The following is a 21716-nucleotide window of genomic DNA, read 5'->3' as shown; positions in this document are numbered from 1 at the left end:
GTTCCGAAGGGACTGGGGTGGGAGGTGCTGCTACAACTTCCTTCACATGTTCAACCTGGAAGTCACGATCTTGACCTTGGATAAAGGCTTTATGGATGAATACTTTGGGGGCTCCTCCCTTAATGATTTGACCCTCCTCATATTCCTACCCCCAAAACTTCTTTTACCTTTTACTCTCGTTCACCTACCACTAGGTCTATTGCGACAGCCCTCCAACAGACCTGCCTGAGCCACCATTGCTTACTCAGGTCAACTACCTTTCTAAGGTGCAGAATGAGGGGCGCCTGGATGGCTCAGTCGGTTAAGCCTCCAAATCTTGATTTAGGCTCAGGTCATGATCTCGGGGTTGTGAGATAGAGCCCTGCATCGGGCTCCCCGCTGGGCATGGAGCCTGCTTAAGATTCTCTTTCTCCCGGGGTACCTGGGTGGCTCAGTCACTTAAGCCTCTGCCTTCGGCTCAGGTCATGATTCCAGGGTCCTGGGATCGAGCCCTGCGTTGGGCTCTCTGCTCGGCGGGGAGCCTGCTTCTCCTCTCTCTCTGCCTGCCTCTCTGTCTACTTGTGCTCTCTCCCTCTGTCAAATAAATAAAATCTTAGAAAAAATTCTTTCTCCCTATTGAAACACATGGACTCTGCTTAAAAAACCTACTTTTGCTCTCGTCATCCCTTGGGTCAAGTCCAGGCTTCCTAGTAAGTTTCTCGAGGCCCTCATCATTTGGTCCCAAGTCATCTGTTAGGCTTTGTCTCCAACAGCTCTTCTCACATACCTAAACCCCAGCTACCCAGACCATACTCTTTTCGAAATGTGCCATGTACTTTTATACCTCAGGCCCTTTGCTCATGCTCTCTCTTCCCACTTTACCCTTCTGCAAGACTGTTTACATCCTAGTAGTCCACCCAACCCATACACTGCCATCACATGAAGCCAATGATCGTGCTTCCTAGGGTACACAGGCTGTGAATACACAACCTTGGGGAAGTTACTTAACCTCTCTCTCTGTGCTCCAGTTTTCTCGTCTGTAAAACAGAAGTAATGATAAGAGTACCTATGTATTGACCTTGTTAGGAGGAAAGGACTCAGCAGAGCCAGGTACATAGGGAAGATGGATAAGTACTAGCTGCTGTTATTATTCACCCAGTGCCTGAGTGGGTGTGTAAATACCCACAGAATGAATAAATGCATGGCCCCTTGCCTTTTAATAGAGCACATTGTAAAGTTTGCTGTGTAATATCTACATTTAATCAAACCTGCCTCTCCCTACGTGACTGCGANGCAGAGGGCGGCAGGTGGTCACGCTTCCTCCTGGAGGGAGAAAGGAGCCGCCACAATGTGGTCCACCAGCAACTTAGTTTCTTCCTTCTGGAGAGAATTCCAACTGTTTTCTTCAAAACGGGAGGGCAGCGAGGTAACGGGAAAGAATTATAGGTAAAATCAACCAGCTGAGTTTTGAAGAAATCTTGAGTCTCTTTCTTACCAATGTCCAAGATTCTGGCCCCATGTCCTGAGAGTGAGGACAAAATCCTTGTCTAGAAAACCAGGTGTCAGCTGACTCCAGAAGGAAAACACCCCACCCCATTTTTTCCAAATCCCTCACCACAGGTCCCAAAACGCAGTTCAAAACTACGCATCTAGAATGCGGAAGGAATCAAAATGGCCAAAAACAATTTATAAAAATTTAGATATAATTTCTGGTTTGGAGGTTGAACCCTTCTGTTTTTAATCTGGCCAAACAAGACACAGTTTTCTAAATGTTTAGAAAATACCCCCACCTCCGCTTATCTCTAAATGGACATAAAGCTAGCCGCAAGACAAAGTACGTCAATGCGACGCAATCCCAAACAGCAACGCGACTGTCTTTGACGTAGCTCCTTACTTCCCGAACATTTCCATGACTGTCTGGTTCTAAGTCTTTTCTTCTTCAACTTTGCCTTTTTTCCCCCTTTGGCCTGGTTGTGATAGAAATGTTTTAAAATTTCCAAATGTGTAAGTTTTAAAAATTATTTTATTACTGGTTTCTAACTCAATTGCATGGTGGTTGGAGGCGTTGATCTATGGGATACTCATTCCTTGATTTTTGACGAGACTTGCGTTATTGGCACATGGTCTGTTTTTGAGAAAAGTTGTGTGTGTTCTTGAGAAGAATGTGTAAGCGCTGGCTGTTGGGTACAGGTCTCTGAATGTTCATGTGTCAAACATGAGCTGTTTTATGGGGATTTCTAGTCCGACTCCTCTTCCCACCCCTCCTCAGTATTTTGGTTAGAGACCATTTGGCGTGTCCTTGAAAATAAAAAGGATAAAAATATGACTTTTAACATAATAATGAAAAAAAAATCCACCAGCCATCCCACACAATCACCGAAGCAGGTGGTTTACTACTGGGCATGTGCGGGTCCCCTGTCGCTCAGCAGCCTGCAGGTCTGTTCCGAAGGGACTGGGGTGGGAGGTGCTGCTACAACTTCCTTCACATGTTCAACCTGGAAGTCACGATCTTGACCTTGGATAAAGGCTTTATGGATGAATACTTTGGGGGCTCCTCCCTTAATGATTTGACCCTCCTCATATTCCTACCCCCAAAACTTCTTTTACCTTTTACTCTCGTTCACCTACCACTAGGTCTATTGCGACAGCCCTCCAACAGACCTGCCTGAGCCACCATTGCTTACTCAGGTCAACTACCTTTCTAAGGTGCAGAATGAGGGGCGCCTGGATGGCTCAGTCGGTTAAGCCTCCAAATCTTGATTTAGGCTCAGGTCATGATCTCGGGGTTGTGAGATAGAGCCCTGCATCGGGCTCCCCGCTGGGCATGGAGCCTGCTTAAGATTCTCTTTCTCCCGGGGTACCTGGGTGGCTCAGTCACTTAAGCCTCTGCCTTCGGCTCAGGTCATGATTCCAGGGTCCTGGGATCGAGCCCTGCGTTGGGCTCTCTGCTCGGCGGGGAGCCTGCTTCTCCTCTCTCTCTGCCTGCCTCTCTGTCTACTTGTGCTCTCTCCCTCTGTCAAATAAATAAAATCTTAGAAAAAATTCTTTCTCCCTATTGAAACACATGGACTCTGCTTAAAAAACCTACTTTTGCTCTCGTCATCCGTTGGGTCAAGTCCAGGCTTCCTAGTAAGTTTCTCGAGGCCCTCATCATTTGGTCCCAAGTCATCTGTTAGGCTTTGTCTCCAACAGCTCTTCTCACATACCTAAACCCCAGCTACCCAGACCATACTCTTTTCGAAATGTGCCATGTACTTTTATACCTCAGGCCCTTTGCTCATGCTCTCTCTTCCCACTTTACCCTTCTGCAAGACTGTTTACATCCTAGTAGTCCACCCAACCCATACACTGCCATCACATGAAGCCAATGATCGTGCTTCCTAGGGTACACAGGCTGTGAATACACAACCTTGGGGAAGTTACTTAACCTCTCTCTCTGTGCTCCAGTTTTCTCGTCTGTAAAACAGAAGTAATGATAAGAGTACCTATGTATTGACCTTGTTAGGAGGAAAGGACTCAGCAGAGCCAGGTACATAGGGAAGATGGATAAGTACTAGCTGCTGTTATTATTCACCCAGTGCCTGAGTGGGTGTGTAAATATCCACAGAATGAATAAATGCATGGCCCCTTGCCTTTTAATAGAGCACATTGTAAAGTTTGCTGTGTAATATCTACATTTAATCAAACCTGCCTCTCCCTACGTGACTGCGATGCTTCTTAAGCATGGGACCTGATCTTATGTAATTTGTTGGCTCTCCATTGTACTCGCTGAAATGCTTTTTGAGTTATTCACTTTTGATAAATTGAATTGACTAGGATACCACATTGAGTGAGCCTGTAGGTAAACCTTGACAGCACAGGGGTGGGGAGGGAGGTGGTGGCTTTTGCTTCTCTAATAGCTGCTCTTAGAGCAACTTCTCCTGGGTCAATGGCACCTCCTAATCTCATTAATGGACAACATAAATGAGACGGGTGAGGCCTCCAGACTAGGGTGAGAGTGCCACAGGACACACGACTGGGGGTGCTGAGTGACTGTACTGGCCTGAGAAATCGATTCAGACATTTCTCCCATGTGATCGGATCTCCTTTCTTGGCTTCTTTGGCTGGACTCCTGAGTCACTGGGGAAGGGTGTGGGTGAGGCCAAGTCATCACCCCCACTGTCAAGGGATTTAAAAAGTTGTTGAGGAAGAAATTCTCCTCCAACAAGCAGATGTGCAACAAGGGAGGGCCTGAACCTTCTTAAGAAAGTACCTGAGCCTCACTGAGCAGACCTCTTTCACATCACGTGCTAGGTTTGGCCTCTCAATGCATCACAATCAAGACCAACTCTCTCTCTCTCTCACTCTTTTTTTTAAATTTTTTTTTTAAAGTAATCTCTACATCCAACGTGGGGCTTGAACTCATGGCCCTGAGATAGAGAGTTGCATGCTCCACTGACTGAGCCGGCCAGATGCCCCAGACCTGCTCTTTTTTTTGGTTGTGTGACCATGACCTCTCTGACCCTGTTTCCTCTAGGAGGGTAAGAAAACCCCATTTTTGCAGAGTTGTTGGAAGGAACAGAAAACATAACAGATGTGAATATGCAGTGGAAGATTTCCTTGTGATTCTCCCAGGAGAGAGCTATGCCAGCTTTGGCAAGCTAAGTGCCCTTCCCTTAGTAGCAGAATATAAATCAATCTGTTAAGTCAGAACAAAGCCAAGCAACAAGAGTGAGTCTCCAGGCCAAATCCATCAGATATATTACAAAGAAAATATTTTGTAAAAATAAAAAGACAGGAATGTGATGCTTCACTTTCTTTTCTCCAAAGAGTTCTTTTCATAAAAAATTTCTTTTTATATAATGCATTAACAGGCATCAGTGGAAACACACTGACGATGCCAGGAGGTCAGTCACCTGACTAGGGGTGTAAAGGTTTCCTTCAATCTGTCTGGCCACGTTATTTTGAAGCTCTGAATCTGGGACGGGGAGCCAAAGCAGCTGAGGTGGGAGCAGCAGGCTAGCTCTTTCAAGATGAAGAAGCTGGGGCTGGGGAACTGTGGGTATAGGGAAGGAAAGAAGGGTCAGCTCTGGCCACGCAAACCCTTCCAGGGTTGGGAGTGGACATTCCAGGCCGATCTCAGGAGTGAATGTACCCAGGCCATTCCTGGCACACGTCCTTCGAAGCAAATTTCAGGGTCAAGGCATAGAATCTCCGACTTCTTCTGTTGAAGGGTCTCAGTGTTTTCCAGTTAGAAGTTCAGGAGAGCACTTGTCTCTCGTCTGCCGCTATCAGACACCTGTGCGGGGCTCGAAGCGTTCCACACTGCATCCGTAAACACCTGCACCCTCGAGCTGTGCGACCTCTCAGTGCGCCTGAGGCTCCGCACTGCTAAGTGGCCCCAGGCCTCACAGCTGACAGTACCCAGACTGCAGCTCAGGTTTTCTGACTCCCGTTCCGGCGTTCTTTCCATGGGGTACAGCTTTGTGTGATTTTTAAAAAAGTAATCTCTACCCCCAACATGGGATTTGAACTCACGACCCCAATATCGAGAGTCGGATGGTCTACCGACAGAGTCAGCCAGGTGCCCTATCTTTGTGTGATTTTTATTTAAGTCATACTTTAGCCCTGGAAAGCTGGGATGGGCAGAAATGATATTCCTCTTTGTTGGGCTGGAAGTTGAATAACAAATCCACACAGAAAAACTGGCATTGGAAGGCAGGTCTTCTCGTCTTCCAGGATCTGTGTTTTAGATCAAAAACAACCTGGAGATGAGGGAACAGCACTCCCCCCCCACCAAGAGGAGAGCAGGATGATGGAGGTGAGGGAGTGATAGCCCGGGAAAGCCACAATCTGCCCTCAGGGCACCTTCTCATTTTCCAATTGAAAGGTACAACTTCTCTGCTTCAGTTTCTTCCTCTAAAAGTCTTTGAAGGAGCTGGGGTGGGGGGGAGAGGAATGGGGAGTTATTGTTCAGTGGGTACAGTTTCAATTTGGGATGAAGAGAAAGTTTTGGAAATGAATAGTGGTGACAGCTGCACAAATTGTGCAGGTATTTAATGCCACTTAAAAATGGGTAAAATAGTAAATTTTATGTTATGTATGTTTTCCACAATAGAAAGTAAATAAATGAAGGGGATGGGGTTAACTGAAGGTTTCTAAGTTTCTGTCAACTCTGAAAGTCTAGGATTCTTAGCCTGACTGGAAACTTCCTCCCGGTGTAGCTTTACCTTTCCAAGTGCTTTCTCTCCCTCATTTCTCAGGACGCTCTCCCACAAGACCCCACCCCTGTTCTTAGGCAGAAAGGAACCCCCTGAGCTAACTGTCTTGCAGCTGGCATAATGACCGAGGGTAAGGTCTGCATTTTGTCTGCGTTGTGGATGAGGCTGGCTCCTTGTTAAATGACTGGGGCAGAGATGGAGCCTTTTTGGAATCGTGACAACCTCTTGCTTTGATGGATTGATGTTCTCTGCTAAAAGTGGCATTGGCCTTTTGTTTTAAAGTTAAAATGCATTTATTTAACTGGGCTTGACATAAAAGCTGGACTGAGAAAACTTATCCCTGAAGATAAAGGCCCAAGTCTGAGAGGCTGGTCGAGGCCTTCCTCCTCCAGCATATGTAGGCATGTGGCAGTTCTGGGGCGGGAGGGCAGGGGCAAAACCCCAAGTCTCAACACTTTCAGACAACTTTCCGAGATGGCATGGGTATGGGAACCTGCCTAGCTGGGTCCTACGAGAAATCTGGTACAGCTCAGGGAGGATCCAGACTTCTCAGAGGTGGGCATTGGCTCAGAGGGTGGATGGTGAACCTGAGCCCTTGAGCCCTGGCTCCAGCCTGGGTGTCCATGCACACACTGGGGCAGGGGTAGGCCTGAGAAGCTGGCCGGTGGGCTCGTGATGCTCAGCCCACTATCACACCTGCAGTCCTCATCAAGAAAATGCGGTCAGCAGTCTAAACTGTACTGGAAAACAGTACAGACTAGAGTTTGATTTTCAGCCTAATTGGATTCTTCTTCCATGTAGAAACATTTCTCTTATATATAATATCCTCTTCTCCACCAGCCTCCAACATGTAATCAGCGAAAGATAACGTAAGGGGAACTATGGACAGACCCTTGCCGTTTCTAGAATAGTTCTGAGGTGTGGTCGTGGATCAGCAGAGCGAGGGGGCTGCCAGACCACGTGAGATCTGTAGACCGGGAGCCGATCTTGCAGCCGCTGGTGCTGGGGCTTGTGTGCTGGGAGCGGGGTGTGGGGCCTGTACCTGAGACTCTTCACAAGCATTTCTCCGTAGGGCAGGACAAAGGGTGGGTACCTTAGAGCAGAACTGTCTCCTTCTATGTAGCTGGGTGTTCTTGGAAAGCTTTGGAAATCAGATTCCTAGGACTCAGGGTGCTTCATTTTTCCTCTTAATTAGCTTCCAAGGAGGTGTGTGTACCCTCCATGAAATGGTATGGTAGGATATATGCCAACCCTGAGGGTAGCAAGCAGCTGGTCTGTAAGCAAAGACCGCAAGGAAACTGCTTCTTAAAGGGACCCTTCAATCCGCCCATGGAGAAAAAGTAAAGAAAAGTAACGAATTTGGTAGTGATAGATGTGTGAAGGCAGGAAAAAGAGCCTAAATGCAGCTGCGATGGAAATCAACATGCAGGCAGCAGGTCAAGGGTCAACAGTCGAGAGGGCTAGACTTAGCATCCAGACAGCGTGGAGCAGAGTGCTGGGTGGGTGGCCGGTGTGGTGGCTGAGGCCGCAGGCACAGGGGTCCGTGGCACAAGCCACGGGGGTGGCAGCACAGCTCACCAGGGCACAGGGACACACTGTGCACAACCAGACAATGCACACCACGGTGCTCAGGTTCGGAAGATCAGAGTGAGGCTGGGGGCCAGGCTGGGCCTGTAATGATGCCCCAGATGACCAATGAACAGCTAGAGGCTTCAGGAGGCCACCTGCTTCTCAAGCTGGGTTTTTAAGGAAACGCTCTTTACTATGCACCCCTGGCCATTTTCCTCCTCTGCAATGAATATCGCAGTGAAGTTCTACTTACCTACCCTGTGGGAAAATTCTCAACTCATGTTCATGTTGAACAGGTTGACTTTCTATGTCTCATTTGTTATCTGTGTCTGGAAACTCTAAGCCAGCAGTGCCAAGATGCCCGCTTTCCCTCAGCACCTGCTTATGTGCTGAGTTAACTTTAATATGGCCATACGCTGCCCGAGAGCTCACTGCACCTAAAAGGATCCGTATCGAATATACGGAAGAGGCTCCATGCACACCTCCTTCAGAAACCTTGGACTGAACAGAATATTTGGCTGGTTTCTAACCACACGCCCCCTCAACAGTGCCGGTTAACTGAAATGTCTGCCTCAAGTATTGTGTTTGAAAACTTTCTAGACATGCATCAACACAATTCATGGCTTTCCTCCATTCCGCTCGAACATCCTAATGCTTCTGCTTCTGCGTCCCAAAGCACCTCCCTGGGACCCATCGCACTCAGTCTATGCAAAGGGCTGCAAGCCTTGGATGAATAAGGACCTTAGAAATGTGTTCAATTCACAAAGCAGGGCTACCGCACGCGTGTGTGTGTGTATATGCTTTTGCTTATCTAACCACAGAATGGAGCATCCGATTACATCAGTTAAGTTTCTCCGTTTGCATTGCTCACCTGGCCCCACACAGCTCTGTGCCCACTTCTTGCGTTAAACAGCAGCGTGGGAAAGCCACTTTTCTCTCCCCATTCCACCTGAGCTGAAAAAGGTCCCAAGCTGCCTTCTAGATCACAAATATCTGGCTTGTTCCTCTCTCTGCCTGGACTTCCTCCACTTGCAGGTGACATCTGTGATACAGGCCAGCAAAACTTAGATCTGGAGATACAGGGGTCACCAGTGGTCTACAAATTGATAGGTGTGGGCTCCACGGGAGCTGGTGCCTATCCTATGAAACACAGGGAAAGCAGAGCCAGAACTTTCCCCTGGCTTCCTCATTCTCTAGGATACATTTAGGCTACAAGTGCCATACCCACTTCCTCCCACAGTGGAGCGCTGCATTGACCCACACATGCTGGATTTAGCTCTGTGGCAATACCCACACCCACAGGCGACCACGGTATTCTGGCAGAACGCCTACTTACAACCACTGTCTCTGATCTGATTCAGTGCAACTGGCATCTTCCACAGCTGACTTACTCCTTCTTGGGCAGAATGGGCTTTCTTGGGTTTTCTGGTGGTTGACTTAATATGGAGGTGGATTTATTTGGGATTTGGTCAAATTACAATAAGAATAATAAAAGACCATCCAGTTAAGTGAAAAGCTTAGGTCTCTAAAAAGGAAAACATTTTTAAAAATACTCTTTATTTTGTATTTAGAGAAAATCTCTAAACTTTTATCCATTACTGGTGATGGGAACACAGATTTGGAGAAAAACATTTCCATTTACTCTGAAAGACAAAATGGAGGGAAAGCCAGGCCCACATTTTCTCTAATTGTCTAGGGCTTGTAAATTTATGAGGCAAGCCATGTAGGAGTCCTAGTTCTCTAACCCGAGATAGTTTCTAGCCAAGAAGGGGTTGGAAGTTGATTCAATGTTCTTGGTGGGGGTGTTAGTTCCACTCCCATAGCCCTGGAGCCCTACAGTGTAAGAAAGGCCCCTGACGATGTTTCAGTCTCCCCATCTCTAGAGAGACCGCCGCTAAGGTTACAGAAGGGAGGCCATTCCCAGGGCTTCTTATACTTCTCAGTGGGACAGCCGCCGCTCAGGAGCCCTGGGGCCAAGCTGAGGGGGGTCCTGGAGTTGCTACCGTCACTCATTTGCTCTCAGCCAGCCATACAGTGACTAGGGAACGGGTCACCCACCAGACCACACCTAGTCCGTGAGTTTGCTGGAGCCTCGAGGGAGGAGGGGGTTTAGTAGAAGAGCCAGATGAAGAGGATAAAGGGGAAAGAAAAAGAGGGAAGAGAGAGAGGAAGGAGAAACAAAAGCCGGAGAAACTAAAACTAAAAGGGTTCCTGTCTTTCAGCTGGGAATTGGCCACTCTTCATAATGCCATTTTCCATGGGAAAAAAGAAAAAAAGTGCTCTAAGTTTTCAATAATGAAGTTGGATATTTTCTACACAAAGCCATACCCACCAAAGAAGGAAATATTGAGTAAGTATTCAGGAGAACAAGAAGTTTTGGTTTTTTTGTTTTTGTTTTTTTTTTAAATATCTAGGTCCAGCTTTCTATAAAAACTGAGCTGAATCAATGTTTTTTGTTTTGTTTTGTTTTGAAGTTCGCAGGGGACACCCAGAGATGCTCTCACATTTACCCTTGACTGATCGGTCACTTCAGCAAGGTCACTGTTATAGAACACATTCAAAAAGACAATCATTATAGCAAATAGGACAACAATAGCTGCTTCTACCTCCATGCTAGTATTAGGGTCAAGATCGTCACACTCTGACTCCTCGGAACTGTTCGTCTCCTTGAAGGGCAGCATGAGGAGGGGGAAGAAAGAGAACACAGTTAGAACAGGCAGCTTTTGCTGGAGAGTGAGGAGAACTTCAGAAAGGCATGAGCAATGGGAAACTGGGCAGAGAAAAAAACCAGGTGCTTCTAATGTGGGGGAGCTGATCACCCAGGGTGGCAGCACGCTCTTTTCAGGGCGGGGGAGGCTGGGATCGTGTGCCACCACACATCTTACAGGAAACAGCAGTGGAAGAAGCAACCACATGAAGCATGAGTGCTGTAGAATTTAAACTCTTGTCTTCTGTGAGGCTGGACTTCCCCGAGGAGGGTGAAGAAGGGAATACGATTTCTTTTCCCCAAGAAGGACATTTTTATTTTGCTCAGGAAGGGGAAAAAGTACCAGGTGGAGAATCACACATTATAACGATGTTTGGCATCAGCTGTCTAATTCCCATTGTCCAGAGTCAGATCTTTTCAGAGGGCCCCATGGAAAGAAAACAGATCACATTGTTTCAAGAGGGGGGCGGGGGGGGCAACAAGGGTCTGCTGAAGCTTAGAATCAGTGGGTTCATAGTAAGAGGTGGATTATTACAAACCGGTAATGTGGGCTTTGCCAATGTGCCTCCCCTTCCCTGCCCATGTGTAGGCCTGAAAATGATGTCGACTGAATTCTGGGGAAAAGAAATGAAACTTTACCCAGGCCATAGTGGCCCTTAAATTCCAAACCTCAGACTTCACAGGCTTGGAGGTTTGGCAAGTACCCCTAATCTCCTTAACCTGCATGTATTTTCAAACCTAGGACACCGAATGGGCAGCTTTGAGAACTTTGAGTATGAATCAAGCACCTTGCATTTTTACGAGAATAATGCTGCAGGTAATTTTGTTATAAAACATGTGCACAGTATACAGAGAAAGGTATAAAAGAAAAAAAAGATACTTACTTATTTGAATTGAAGTTGCCAGGAGAAATAAAAAATGAAAAATAAATTGATCTTGCATGCAAAATCCTTCTAAACTACTTCCCCTCGGGTCCCCACACTGGGAAAAAAAAAATTCCCCATCCACCCAAATTGCCTCGTGAGACGCTGCAGGGTGGGAGTAGATGAGAGGTGGGACACGGCTCTGGAAGACCTTACTCACTTTAACAGAGACTTTGTTGCCCAGAATATCCTTGGGTTTACGAGGCCCTGTGGCTTCATTTTTACCCGTGTTCTCCACTTCCGCCCGCTTTCTCATTCGTAGAGTATGCCATGAACATGACTTCCTGTTGTACCAAAAAATGCACCAATCAAAATGGCAGGTCAGGGCAAAGTGAGGCGCTGGGTGGGCTTGCCACCCTTGGGTGAGTCAGTAGGTGAGGTGCTCCAGTCAAGCCCCAGCTTCAGAGGCCCCAAATCTGCACACCGGCTCCTGTGGTGGCTGGTGGCCGATCGTGCCCTCCAATAGGGAGTGAGTGAGGATGAGCTCTGACCCCTCCTGAGAGATATGCAAGGTTGGCTGCAGCACTTGAGGAAAATATGAGTACTGGGTTATTAAACTCTACCAAGAAAAGTTTTTTATATCATACTGATGAAGCCTTAGAGGACCGAAGAATTCCCTTCCTGAGCAGTATGGTGGAAGAATGAGGTGGGGGTGTGTGCGTGTGGGTAAAACAGAAAAGATAAGAGAAGTAGCTTTTATAGTGCATAAGCTACTGGTACTTTCCCAGGACCAGCTATAAAGACCCAAAAGGGTGATTTTAAGGTTTTCATCTCATTATTTACGTTTGGGCTGTGGCTACTCCCAAACACTGTAGTACAGATAGGACTTTCTCTGAGGGCATTTGACTTAATACACAGTTGAACAGCACTCATTTATCTGGTTATTTAGGATGAAGGGTTTGGTCTTGGTCTACGTCCTCCACATCACTCAGCATTTGTGAATAAAGAGCTCTGTAGAGCCTTAACAGGTCCTAGAGTTTTCCTGTTGGGAGAAGACCCATTACGTGCTCTCAGGGTGGTGGGAGGAGCTATATCCTAACTCTTTCCTTCCCACAAGTGGGTTGGAAGCTACTTCACAGACCTGTAGAGACAAGCTTAGAGCAGAGCTCTTGAGTTCCACATATGTCAGGACTCAAAGACGCCAAAAGCCAAGTCACAAATGGCATTAGCGACCCTGGGCAGGCATCGTAAATTTCAGGTGTGGTCACAGAATTTGGATGAAGTTCTATCATTGTCTGGAATAAGTGAGGTTGGCCTCCCTTCAGTGTCTCCTTGTCAGATTTAGGCCTTTGCAGACAGAGCTTGATGAAAAGAGCCTCCATTAAGGGAAAGAGGACAGAGGGAGAGAGAAACATAAGACTTAGGAGGAAGGAGAATGTTCTAGTATGTCAGGAAGTTTAGGATGTCTTGAAGGTGTTTCCAAAATATTTATCACTAACACACATGTTCAATGATCACCCTTCTGAATAGGAAAGAGCAATAACAGTCATGTTCTCAGATTTTGGGGGGAAGGAGGCTCCAACAGAAAGCAAGAATATCTTGGCCAGACTTTCTCTTGTACCTCCTGAATAGGCAGGTTCCCTAGCATACCAGCAACTCCCTTCAGTTGTACCTGAGTGAGAACCAGTCATGGAAACTAACTTTAGACAATATCATTGTTAACACCAGACATTCACCTCATATCTTTACCCCCAAAATCCACATCCCTGACTCAGTCTGAGAACACCTGAGTCAGGAAGGTCCATGCTGCAAAGACTGCTAGGGTAGACAGCACAGTGAGTGCGTGGATGAGTCTGGGGTGTGTTCCTATGTTCATTACAACCCTCTGGGTCATTCCGTACGCTTGGTGAAAAACTAGAAATGTTACAAACAATGTTCAGAAGGAAGACTCAGAGTAGTATCAGTGGCAGGACAGGCTCAATTTCATATTCTTCTTCCCAAAAGAAGTCGTCCTCATGGTTTGGGGAGTTTCCATCTCTTGGCCACAGGCCCGGGAACTGATGTGGAAACAGGGTTTCAGTGACATTTATGCTGGAGGCATCAAAACCAACTCTGACTCTTGTGGTCATAGTAGGCCCTGGGGTGGTGTGGTGAGTGTCCTTCACTGATAACTACTGACAACCACTTCAAGTCCATGTCTCTGCTCCACCCCCACCAACCCTTGCGCAAGAAGGGCTGACAAGGAACCAGAATGACCCATTCGTATTTGGATCTTTTCTCTTTGGCCCAGCCTGACATCCCTCCTACCTTCCCTCCCATGGAAGGTATGAAAAAGTGATCAAAAGATGCAAAAGTGGGGAGAAGTGCTGAGTCCCTGGATAATTAGGTCACAAATCATGACAAGTTAGCTCTACAAGGTGACTGACTAATAAGAACTTCAGTGCTTTGATGGCCTTTATTTCCAAGGCTCCTTAAAAGGTACCAAAAGCAAATGTCTTTAGAATAAAAGGGCTTGAGCCTATTGTGCCTTAGAGGCCACCGCTGATTCCCAGCTGGGCCTGTGGTTGCCTAGAAAGGCCAGGGTGAGGTCGGTCGCCCCATCCCCTGAGCTAGAGAAAGAAAGGGTCAAAGAAGCACCGTTCTGTTGGTGCCCCTGTTCAGCTATCTTGTGGGGAGTTCCACCTCTGGCAAGGACGGCCACACAGCATGGCAAACGGGGGTGTGGGGGTGTGTGCAAGCCAAACACTGCCCATACTCCAGTCAGCACCTCAAGGGCGCCCAGCTGGACAGCATCCCATCTGTACCATTCCACATCTCGGGGCTTAGAGACAGAGAAGACTAGGGGCTGTTGAAGGAAAGGCTGGTATTGCAGCTTTAGTGACTAAAGCACTTTTTTGTGTTGGAAAAAACTGCCAATGCATTCAACAGATTCCTAAAATACAGAAAAGAAAAAAAAAAGAAGAAGAAGAAGAATAGTTTGCACATTTAAAACTCCCAGAAGAGTGAAATAGGGGAAAAAGGGTCAACTAGTCTTTAGCCTCATTAAAACATGCTCATGGTGAAAATTTATTTTACATATTTAAAATAGTACATTTAAAATTATTAGTTACATTACAGGTACAATGATGAACATTGTGACTCTCCATTTATATTGCACAACCTGACTTCATCCATATGGGGTTCTTTAAATAGTGCAAAATACTTTATACAGGAATGTGTTCGGAAGGGTCTTCGCAACCAAAATAAGGAAAAGAAATATCTTACAAATTACCATGAACATATATTAAAGTGACAGGGGAGGGGAGAAATTAAAAAAAAAAAAAGTTACAATCTGTACAGAGGAATTGCCACAGACAACCAAAAAGTTCCCTTTCTCCTGGGAGAAGCAGCAGGCCTCTGACCTATACAGGTCTGGCATTCGTGCTAAGGTAATTTTTTGGTGTCAATAAAAAAAAAATATATATATCTCAGTAACTTAATACAATATAAATAAAGTCCAGTCCAGTGAATCCTGTGGTGGGTCAAATGGAGCAACGGAAGGCATGCCTTTTGCCATCTAGGGTTTCAGTAGGGTTCTTTTCTTAATGGGGGAGGGGAGGAAAAAAAATGAACAGAAAATTATAAATGAAAAGGAAAAAAAAAAACCAACCCACAGCCACTACTGTCAACAACAACACCCCCGGAACAATCCAGCCTGGCTGCCCCATGCTGCGTGTGGTTCCAGCGCTCAAACATTGGTTCCGGTGGCACTGTCGAGAATAAGCAGCAGGAATTCCCTAGTGTGTGTTTGCATTTTTTGGGTTCTTTGTTTGGTTTTGATTTTCTAATCCACACACTCCTCTCCCAGGGAAGCCAACGAGGCACTTACTTGATGCTTCCGTCACTATTTTCTGCTGCCGCCGTGGCTTTGGGGAGGGGCGCCAGAACGCTGCCCGGGACCCAGCCCTCAGCCGCGGGGGAACGCTCGCTGGCAGGCTGGTACACCAGGCACATGTCCTGCTGGTTGACGGCGAGGACCTGGACCACCTCACCTTGGCTCACACAGATTTCGTTCTCCTTCAGTGCATAGTAATCTTTGATCACAGCCATGGATGAGGTCCCGTTGCAGCCTCCCAGGTCGCCCTGCTAGGAGACAAGGGCAAGGGAGATGCAGACACAAGGAGGCCGGTTCACATCCCACTGCGTGGTGAAAGGCCAAACTTCTACTAGCTGGGTAAATAGCAGGAAGAAGACTATCTTGAGCAATAATATGATATCTATAAACATGCTTGGAAAATCTATTTTTTGTAACAATGTTGCATATAATATTATAATCAAGGGTGAACAGGTAGAGAACTGTGTAGCCCAGGGAAAGGTATAAACACCTTCCACCTCCCTAGCATGCAACCGTCCCAGCAGCATCCTCTAATGTACGGAAGAGTGTGGCACAGGCACAGAGATAAATAAGCACCTGGGTGGAGTGATGTTGGGGCAAAGGTCAGGTCAGGATCACAACCCCCTAGTGGGAAGGTGGACAGACCCTTTGAAACATTTTTTCTTCCTTTTGTAAAAGTGTTGGTCTTATGCTACATTCTGATCTTCTTTGAAGCAGGAGTAACAATGAGACATCTGCCCAATTCAAATGGCAAGACCATGACCTACCCTGACCCAACTCAAGTGGGAACAAAACTTCTCTGGTCCCGCCTGTACTCATTAACACAAGAGGTCCTGTCTCTGAGGCCTTTTCATATGACTACACCAGGAAAGCTGCTTCTAGACCTGTACCTCCTAGTGAACCCTGGCTACCTCATACAGCATGATCAGAGCCAGAAATTCTTCAGTAAGTTTGACAAAAGGCCAATATAACTTCAACCAACTCACAAGGGGGTTTTAATATAGAAAATCATTTCTAGGTAATGTGTTGAAATAGGTTCAGTACAGTTATTCTAATACAGAATTGAACTTAGACATCAACAGTTAGTTTTTTTAAAAAAACTTATTTTAGTTTTTATTAATAGTTAAAAAATCAGTATCATCTAAAAAGTTGGATAAAACAAAACAATAAAATCAGAACATGTAAGTAAAAAAATGTAAGTAAAGAAAAAAATCCTCCTCTTCACAGATCCATTAAGTTCTATGGGCAACTGGGGCCTAATGAACTTGCTAAGGTTCTAGAACAAGCGAGTTGCAGAATTTGGAATGGCAACCAGATTGCCTGAACTCCTAATCTAGCACTTTTCCTGTTTATTAGCATGCCTACCACTTTGTAGGGTCAAACAGCTGTGTAGACTGGGTTACAGTTAATTCTATGCTGCTCTCATGGTGATGTTTGAATTGTGGATTATCTGTGACAAATGCCTCATCCAAGGTTGCTGCTCCCATTCACACACAGATGAGCCAGTGGACGGCGAAGGACCATGAGCTTACTTGAGCAGCTCATCATTGGAAAGGGCAACCTCTTAAAGATGTCAAACACTAGAGTTGTGACTTTCAGGTGATCCAAACCACAGCTACTCTATTTGGTAGAAGTCATAATTGCCACTACAGTATTTCCTTATATCTGCAGAGTTTCTGCAGATGACAACAGCCCTTTAACACAGAGTGTCTCAGCAGAGGGAACTGGTCTCACTCACTCAATTTGCAGGGAAGAAAGAGAAATAATGGAGACTTGGCTGCATGTACGGGGTGTTTCTGGGCAAACGAGAAGCATACAAAGAAGCTACTTCCTCAAGTGAGCCCAGAGGCTGCGCCCTCTGAGTGGTGAGGGGGGCTGTCACTTACCTTGCTGGCCTCAAACTTGTCCCCAGGCTGGTGGTAGTCAAACCCTGGACTGCCATTGGAGGTAGATATCTTCAGGGATGGCAGAGGTGGGTTATAGCTGGAGCCCTTTGGGGGCTTCTCAGAGCCCGTGGGGACAGAGGAGTAGGGCCTGGGGCTGGCTTGGGGAACCCTGGACGGCTGGGACCTCATCACAGCTGTGCTCCTTTCTTTCCGCTGATACTCAATGGGCGACTGTAGGGCTGCAGGGTAAGAGCAGACAGTTACTCTAAGCTCCAGGAATCCCACAGGATTTGGAAACTTATTACACACAGGCTTTGTACCAGGCATTGTGGGGTTACATGAGGAAAACACCACCCTTGTTTTTAAGGAACTTACAATCTCCTGTGAGAACTAAGAAAGCTACCTTAATGAGGAAAACACAAACACGAAGTGATGCCCTATGTGAGGTGCAGTGTTGTGCAAAAGAGGGAGAGAAGGCTTTGTGTGTGTGTGTGTGCGCACACACGTGTGCCACGCGCATAGGTGTATGGGCCTATGCATGTGGGGGGGTGGTGATACGCTTCAGACTCTGCAGAATGTAGGCAAGTGTGAAGTGTGTCTGTGGAACAGAATGGAGTCACATGACCTGCAGCAGAAGGCCATGCATCTCCGTGGAGGAAGAGGAGATGAGACAGGTAAGGGAGGTTATGGGTACCATGGCTGAAAGATCTACAAAGCCAGGCTAATGAGTCTGGATGTAATTCTGAAGATCATGAAAAGTGATTGGGTTAAATGAACTTGAACATTTTAAATTCTCTCCCCAGAGCCACATCTGAAGAACATTAATCTGTGGCAGTTGGGATGAGCGACTGGAGAGGCTGATTCAGAAACCATGAGATAATGACCAGCAAGAGACCCAAGCAGAACAGAGTCAGCGAGAATGGCTATGGAGTAGCAGGCGTTCCAGAGGGAGATTAGACTCTGCCACGGCCTTGATGGGAGGAGGAGGCAAGGGCTCCAATTTGGAGATCGGTAGAATGGGCAGTCAGTGGAACTCAGGAGACAGAAGAAAGATATGTGCTTTGTTTTACAGAGTATCAAATAAGAAAGTTCCAAGGCCTGAGTACTAAAGAGGGATAGCCAGGCAAAGGCCATACGGGTCAAACTCTGTAATAATGACTTCAAGGGCTGGCCCACTTTTGTCATTTTTATCAGGATTCTCTGTAACAAATATTTAAGTGGGTTAACAGCTGGGGCTTTGCAATTATAGGGATATTTCTACAGTGGTAAGTATGTACTTCAGTAGGACTCAACACAGGGCCACCCTTCTTCCTCTTTGAAGTCTCTGGAGGGAAAGATTGGCCCTGCGATGCCGATGCCAGCATGTGTCTCTGTAAGCAAAAGGCTGGCCCTGCTCTATCATCACAGCCTTAACCCTTGAATGTGTCAGAGTATAAGGCTCCTGCCAGAGCTCAGCCTTTCTCCCTAGAGAGTATTCTGTAGGCACTAAATATTTAAGTATTGATAATCTAGTTCAGTAATAGCTCCATAACTCACTATAATTAAGAGAAAGGCCTCTTGGAACCACGTAAAAATCTAGATCATGGACTACGCCCGAAGAGATACAGTTCCAAGTTTTAAGTAGATGGCAGACAGTTTTGAAGCAGGCCTTATCAACCTGACTGTATGAATCAGTACCCATCACGTGGAACTGGGGTATTACCTGAAGATATGTAATAACTGTGCTGAAGTGTTTCAAAATAATACGGCTTTTTAAAGAGCTACACAGATAGTCCTTGTTCTTCCACTAGTCTCAGTCTGCATTATTCAGGTGTTAGGATCAGGGAAGCTATGCATCTCCTGGGAGGGTTTGTTTCTGGCTGATTATATGGTATCCTATGCCTGATCCTGTTTCTTTCTCTGCTTTATTTGCTAGGGAGCTCACAGATAAATGTGTGCCCTACCACCAGTGACTATACTGTAGTTTGTGGTTAAAAGTCTAATTTTAAGTTATACAGTTCTGGGTTCAAGTCCTTGTTCTATCACCTACTGTTTTTGTGACCTTGGACAAGTTTATTAACCTCCCTGACTCCTTTCCCTCACCTGAAAAATACAGGATGATAGGACTCACCTTTCCATGTTGACATGAGGATGAAATGTGACAATACATGTGAATGCACGCTTAGCATCATGCCTGGTTCAGAGAAAGGACTCAATACCTGCGAGCCATTGTTGGTACTTCAATTACTGCTGGTTTCAATTTTTTCTTATTTGTCTTTTGTACTGAATTGATAAACTTAAAAATCTCATTCCAGCTTAGAATCTATCAGAAATTCTTAACTACTAGGATGCAATTTGATGCATATATTTTATATATGTGCACCTTTTGCATAAAATTATTTTATCAACATAGGTGTTAATTCAAAGTTCTAAATTCAGAAACCGTAAACTATATACAACTTGTGCTGCTATCCCACAGGGCTGGGCTGGTGTTTAATTTTAGACTTTTTAGAATGAAAAAGAGCCCTAGAGATCACAAAGGTTTTTTTCATCAAACTGTTCTACAGTTGGGGGGCCAAGAGGCATGACCCCAAAATACTCTCACACTTACAGTGTAAAATTGCTTTGGAAGTTTCATGTTTATCTTGCTGTATAATTTCTTTTTATATGTTTTAAAATAAATACAATGTGTTAAATCCCTTACCATGCACTTAGACTGAGATTGTAGGGAGCTGTGCCATGTTTTCCTGTTTCTAGAACTGCTGGCAGGCACACAAAGCACATGCCAATGTGGGCAGAGTAGACTGTCCCTCCTTTTCACAAAATGAGCCAACAGAGGCCCAGAGAAACATCATGACTTGCCCATGGTCCTCAACTGGTATGTCACCTTTACTCTTTCCCCACAGCATTCAGGTCGATGCTGGACACCCAACAAGGCTGTTTGCACCATTTGAAAGAGTCCAGATTCCAGTGCTGGCAAGAGGTGACACATCTGACAATGGACCTATGTGCGTGCGTGCACATGTGTGTACACACAAGCATATGTGCTTGCTAAGTCTGTGTGTGCATGTGTGTGTGCATGTGTGTGCACACACAGGCATATGTGCTTGCTGAGTCTCTGTGTGCAGGTATGTGTGTGCACGTGTGTGTGTATATACAGGCATATGTGCTTGGTAAGTCTCTGGGGTAACTTCATTTCTGGTGACATTCTGCCTTCAACTTCCCGCTCTGTTTCTGCTGAGAGAGACTTCTGAGCGCATCAGCTTGAAAGATGAGCACTAGTTTAAAACTGTACACTTCCTGGGGGCACCTGGGTGGCACAGTGGTTAAGCATCTGCCTTTGGCTCAGGGCGTGATCCCGGCGTTGTGGGATCAAGCCCCACATCAGGCTCTTCTGCTATGAGCCTGCTTCTTCCTCTCCCACTCCCCCTGCTTGTGTTCCCTCTCTCGCTGGCTGTCTCTATCTCTGTCAAATAAATAAATAAAATCTTTAAAAAAAACCCAAAAAACTGTACACTTCCTGTCACATGCTAAGCTCAACGTGGAGACAATCCCAGCAGCGAAAAGAAATAAAGAAACGTAAACAAGTAGAAACGTCATTACACTTTGGTTCCCACCGCCGGTTAGGGGACTCCTGCAGGGTCCATAGAGAGCTACACATTCTGTGTAATCATGAGTTCTGGGAAGTTTCCAGATATTACTGAAATTTAGAGTTTAGGGATCACCTCTCCTTTGAAAGGGCTCAAGGTGGCTAGCAAGAGAACCTCTGTAGGCTCTACCACTGATCTGACAAACTCCCGGTTATCCCCAGGTAACACCAGAGAGCCTGTGAAAACACCAGCTATTAGCCACCAAATGGAAAAACATAGGACACTGATAGCACCTAAGACAAGGAGGATGTGCCCAAGTCAGACCTCTGCCACAATCATCACCAGCTGGCAGTGGTGGCCACAAGGCATATACCTACCCTATGTCTCGGCTCTAAGAGAATAGCTCTTCTTTTGGAAAGATGGGGCTTCTCTATCGTGTTCCATCTGTTCACTGACATAGCCTGGTTCAGAAAAATTCTAAAGGAAGTGTTTCTAAAAACTACAAATTTATCATCCATATAAAATGTCATCTGGGCTCATGAAGTCACCATTAAGCCCAGACCCAAGGAAGCTCAGAGGTGTAGGGTCCCCTGAAAATGGCCCTGTTAGAAGCCAGGCCCAGCACCTACCATTTAAGAAGTCTCGTTGTGTTTCTAAGACTTGATTGATGTCCTGCACCCAGGCCTGCTGGATGTCCGCATTGGCGGCTTGCAGAATGACCCTCTCAGACGTCTCTCTATTCATGAGTGCAAACTTGCAGGGGTCATTGTCCACGTTCTCCTCCAGGACCAAGTAATTCATCTGGAAAAAACCAAGTTGAGTCTTTTCGTATTTAAGTGGTTAAAAAAAAATCAACAACATATTACAGTTCCTCAAAGTTTTTATTTCAGGAGACATTTCCAAAATTTTGTCCTGGATCTAATAGCTAAATACTTTGGTTTCTGACTTAGAGTGAATGACATGATCCTGGAGAACCTGCAGGATCTGCAGGACCGCACGCAGCCTCTTTCTCTCAAAATATTTAACCTTCACACCTGCAGCTTCTTTCGCTGAAAGACTGTCAAGGTTC

The 21716-nt window shown here is 46.0% G+C and overlaps 1 protein-coding gene across 20 annotated transcripts in view; it reads right to left on the bottom strand.

Moving 5' to 3' along the window:
- The window catches only part of KALRN (kalirin RhoGEF kinase), a 641300-nt gene that overhangs the window by 26735 nt on the left and 592849 nt on the right, over positions 1 to 21716 (bottom strand). For 10 of the 20 annotated variants that reach the window (XM_034659631.1, XM_034659663.1, XM_034659637.1 and 7 more), the window contains 5 exons: positions 21277 to 21448; positions 17079 to 17317; positions 15187 to 15443; positions 11539 to 11662; positions 10355 to 10414 (listed from right to left, as the gene is read on the bottom strand). In XM_034659631.1, coding sequence (XP_034515522.1) covers positions 10355 to 10414; positions 11539 to 11662; positions 15187 to 15443; positions 17079 to 17317; positions 21277 to 21448 — 852 coding nt within the window. Of the gene's footprint in view, positions 1 to 10354; positions 10415 to 11538; positions 11663 to 14364; positions 14899 to 15182; positions 15444 to 17078; positions 17318 to 21276; positions 21449 to 21716 lie in introns of those variants that run through there. The other 10 variants (XM_034659680.1, XM_034659726.1, XM_034659744.1 and 7 more) reach the window with 4 other exon arrangements.

Source organism: Ailuropoda melanoleuca, chromosome 1 (assembly GCF_002007445.2).
Source record: "Ailuropoda melanoleuca isolate Jingjing chromosome 1, ASM200744v2, whole genome shotgun sequence".
NCBI classification, from domain to species: Eukaryota; Metazoa; Chordata; class Mammalia; order Carnivora; family Ursidae; genus Ailuropoda; species Ailuropoda melanoleuca.
The sequence above is the reverse complement of the archived record's forward strand: the minus strand, read 5'-3'. Positions and strand labels throughout refer to the sequence as shown.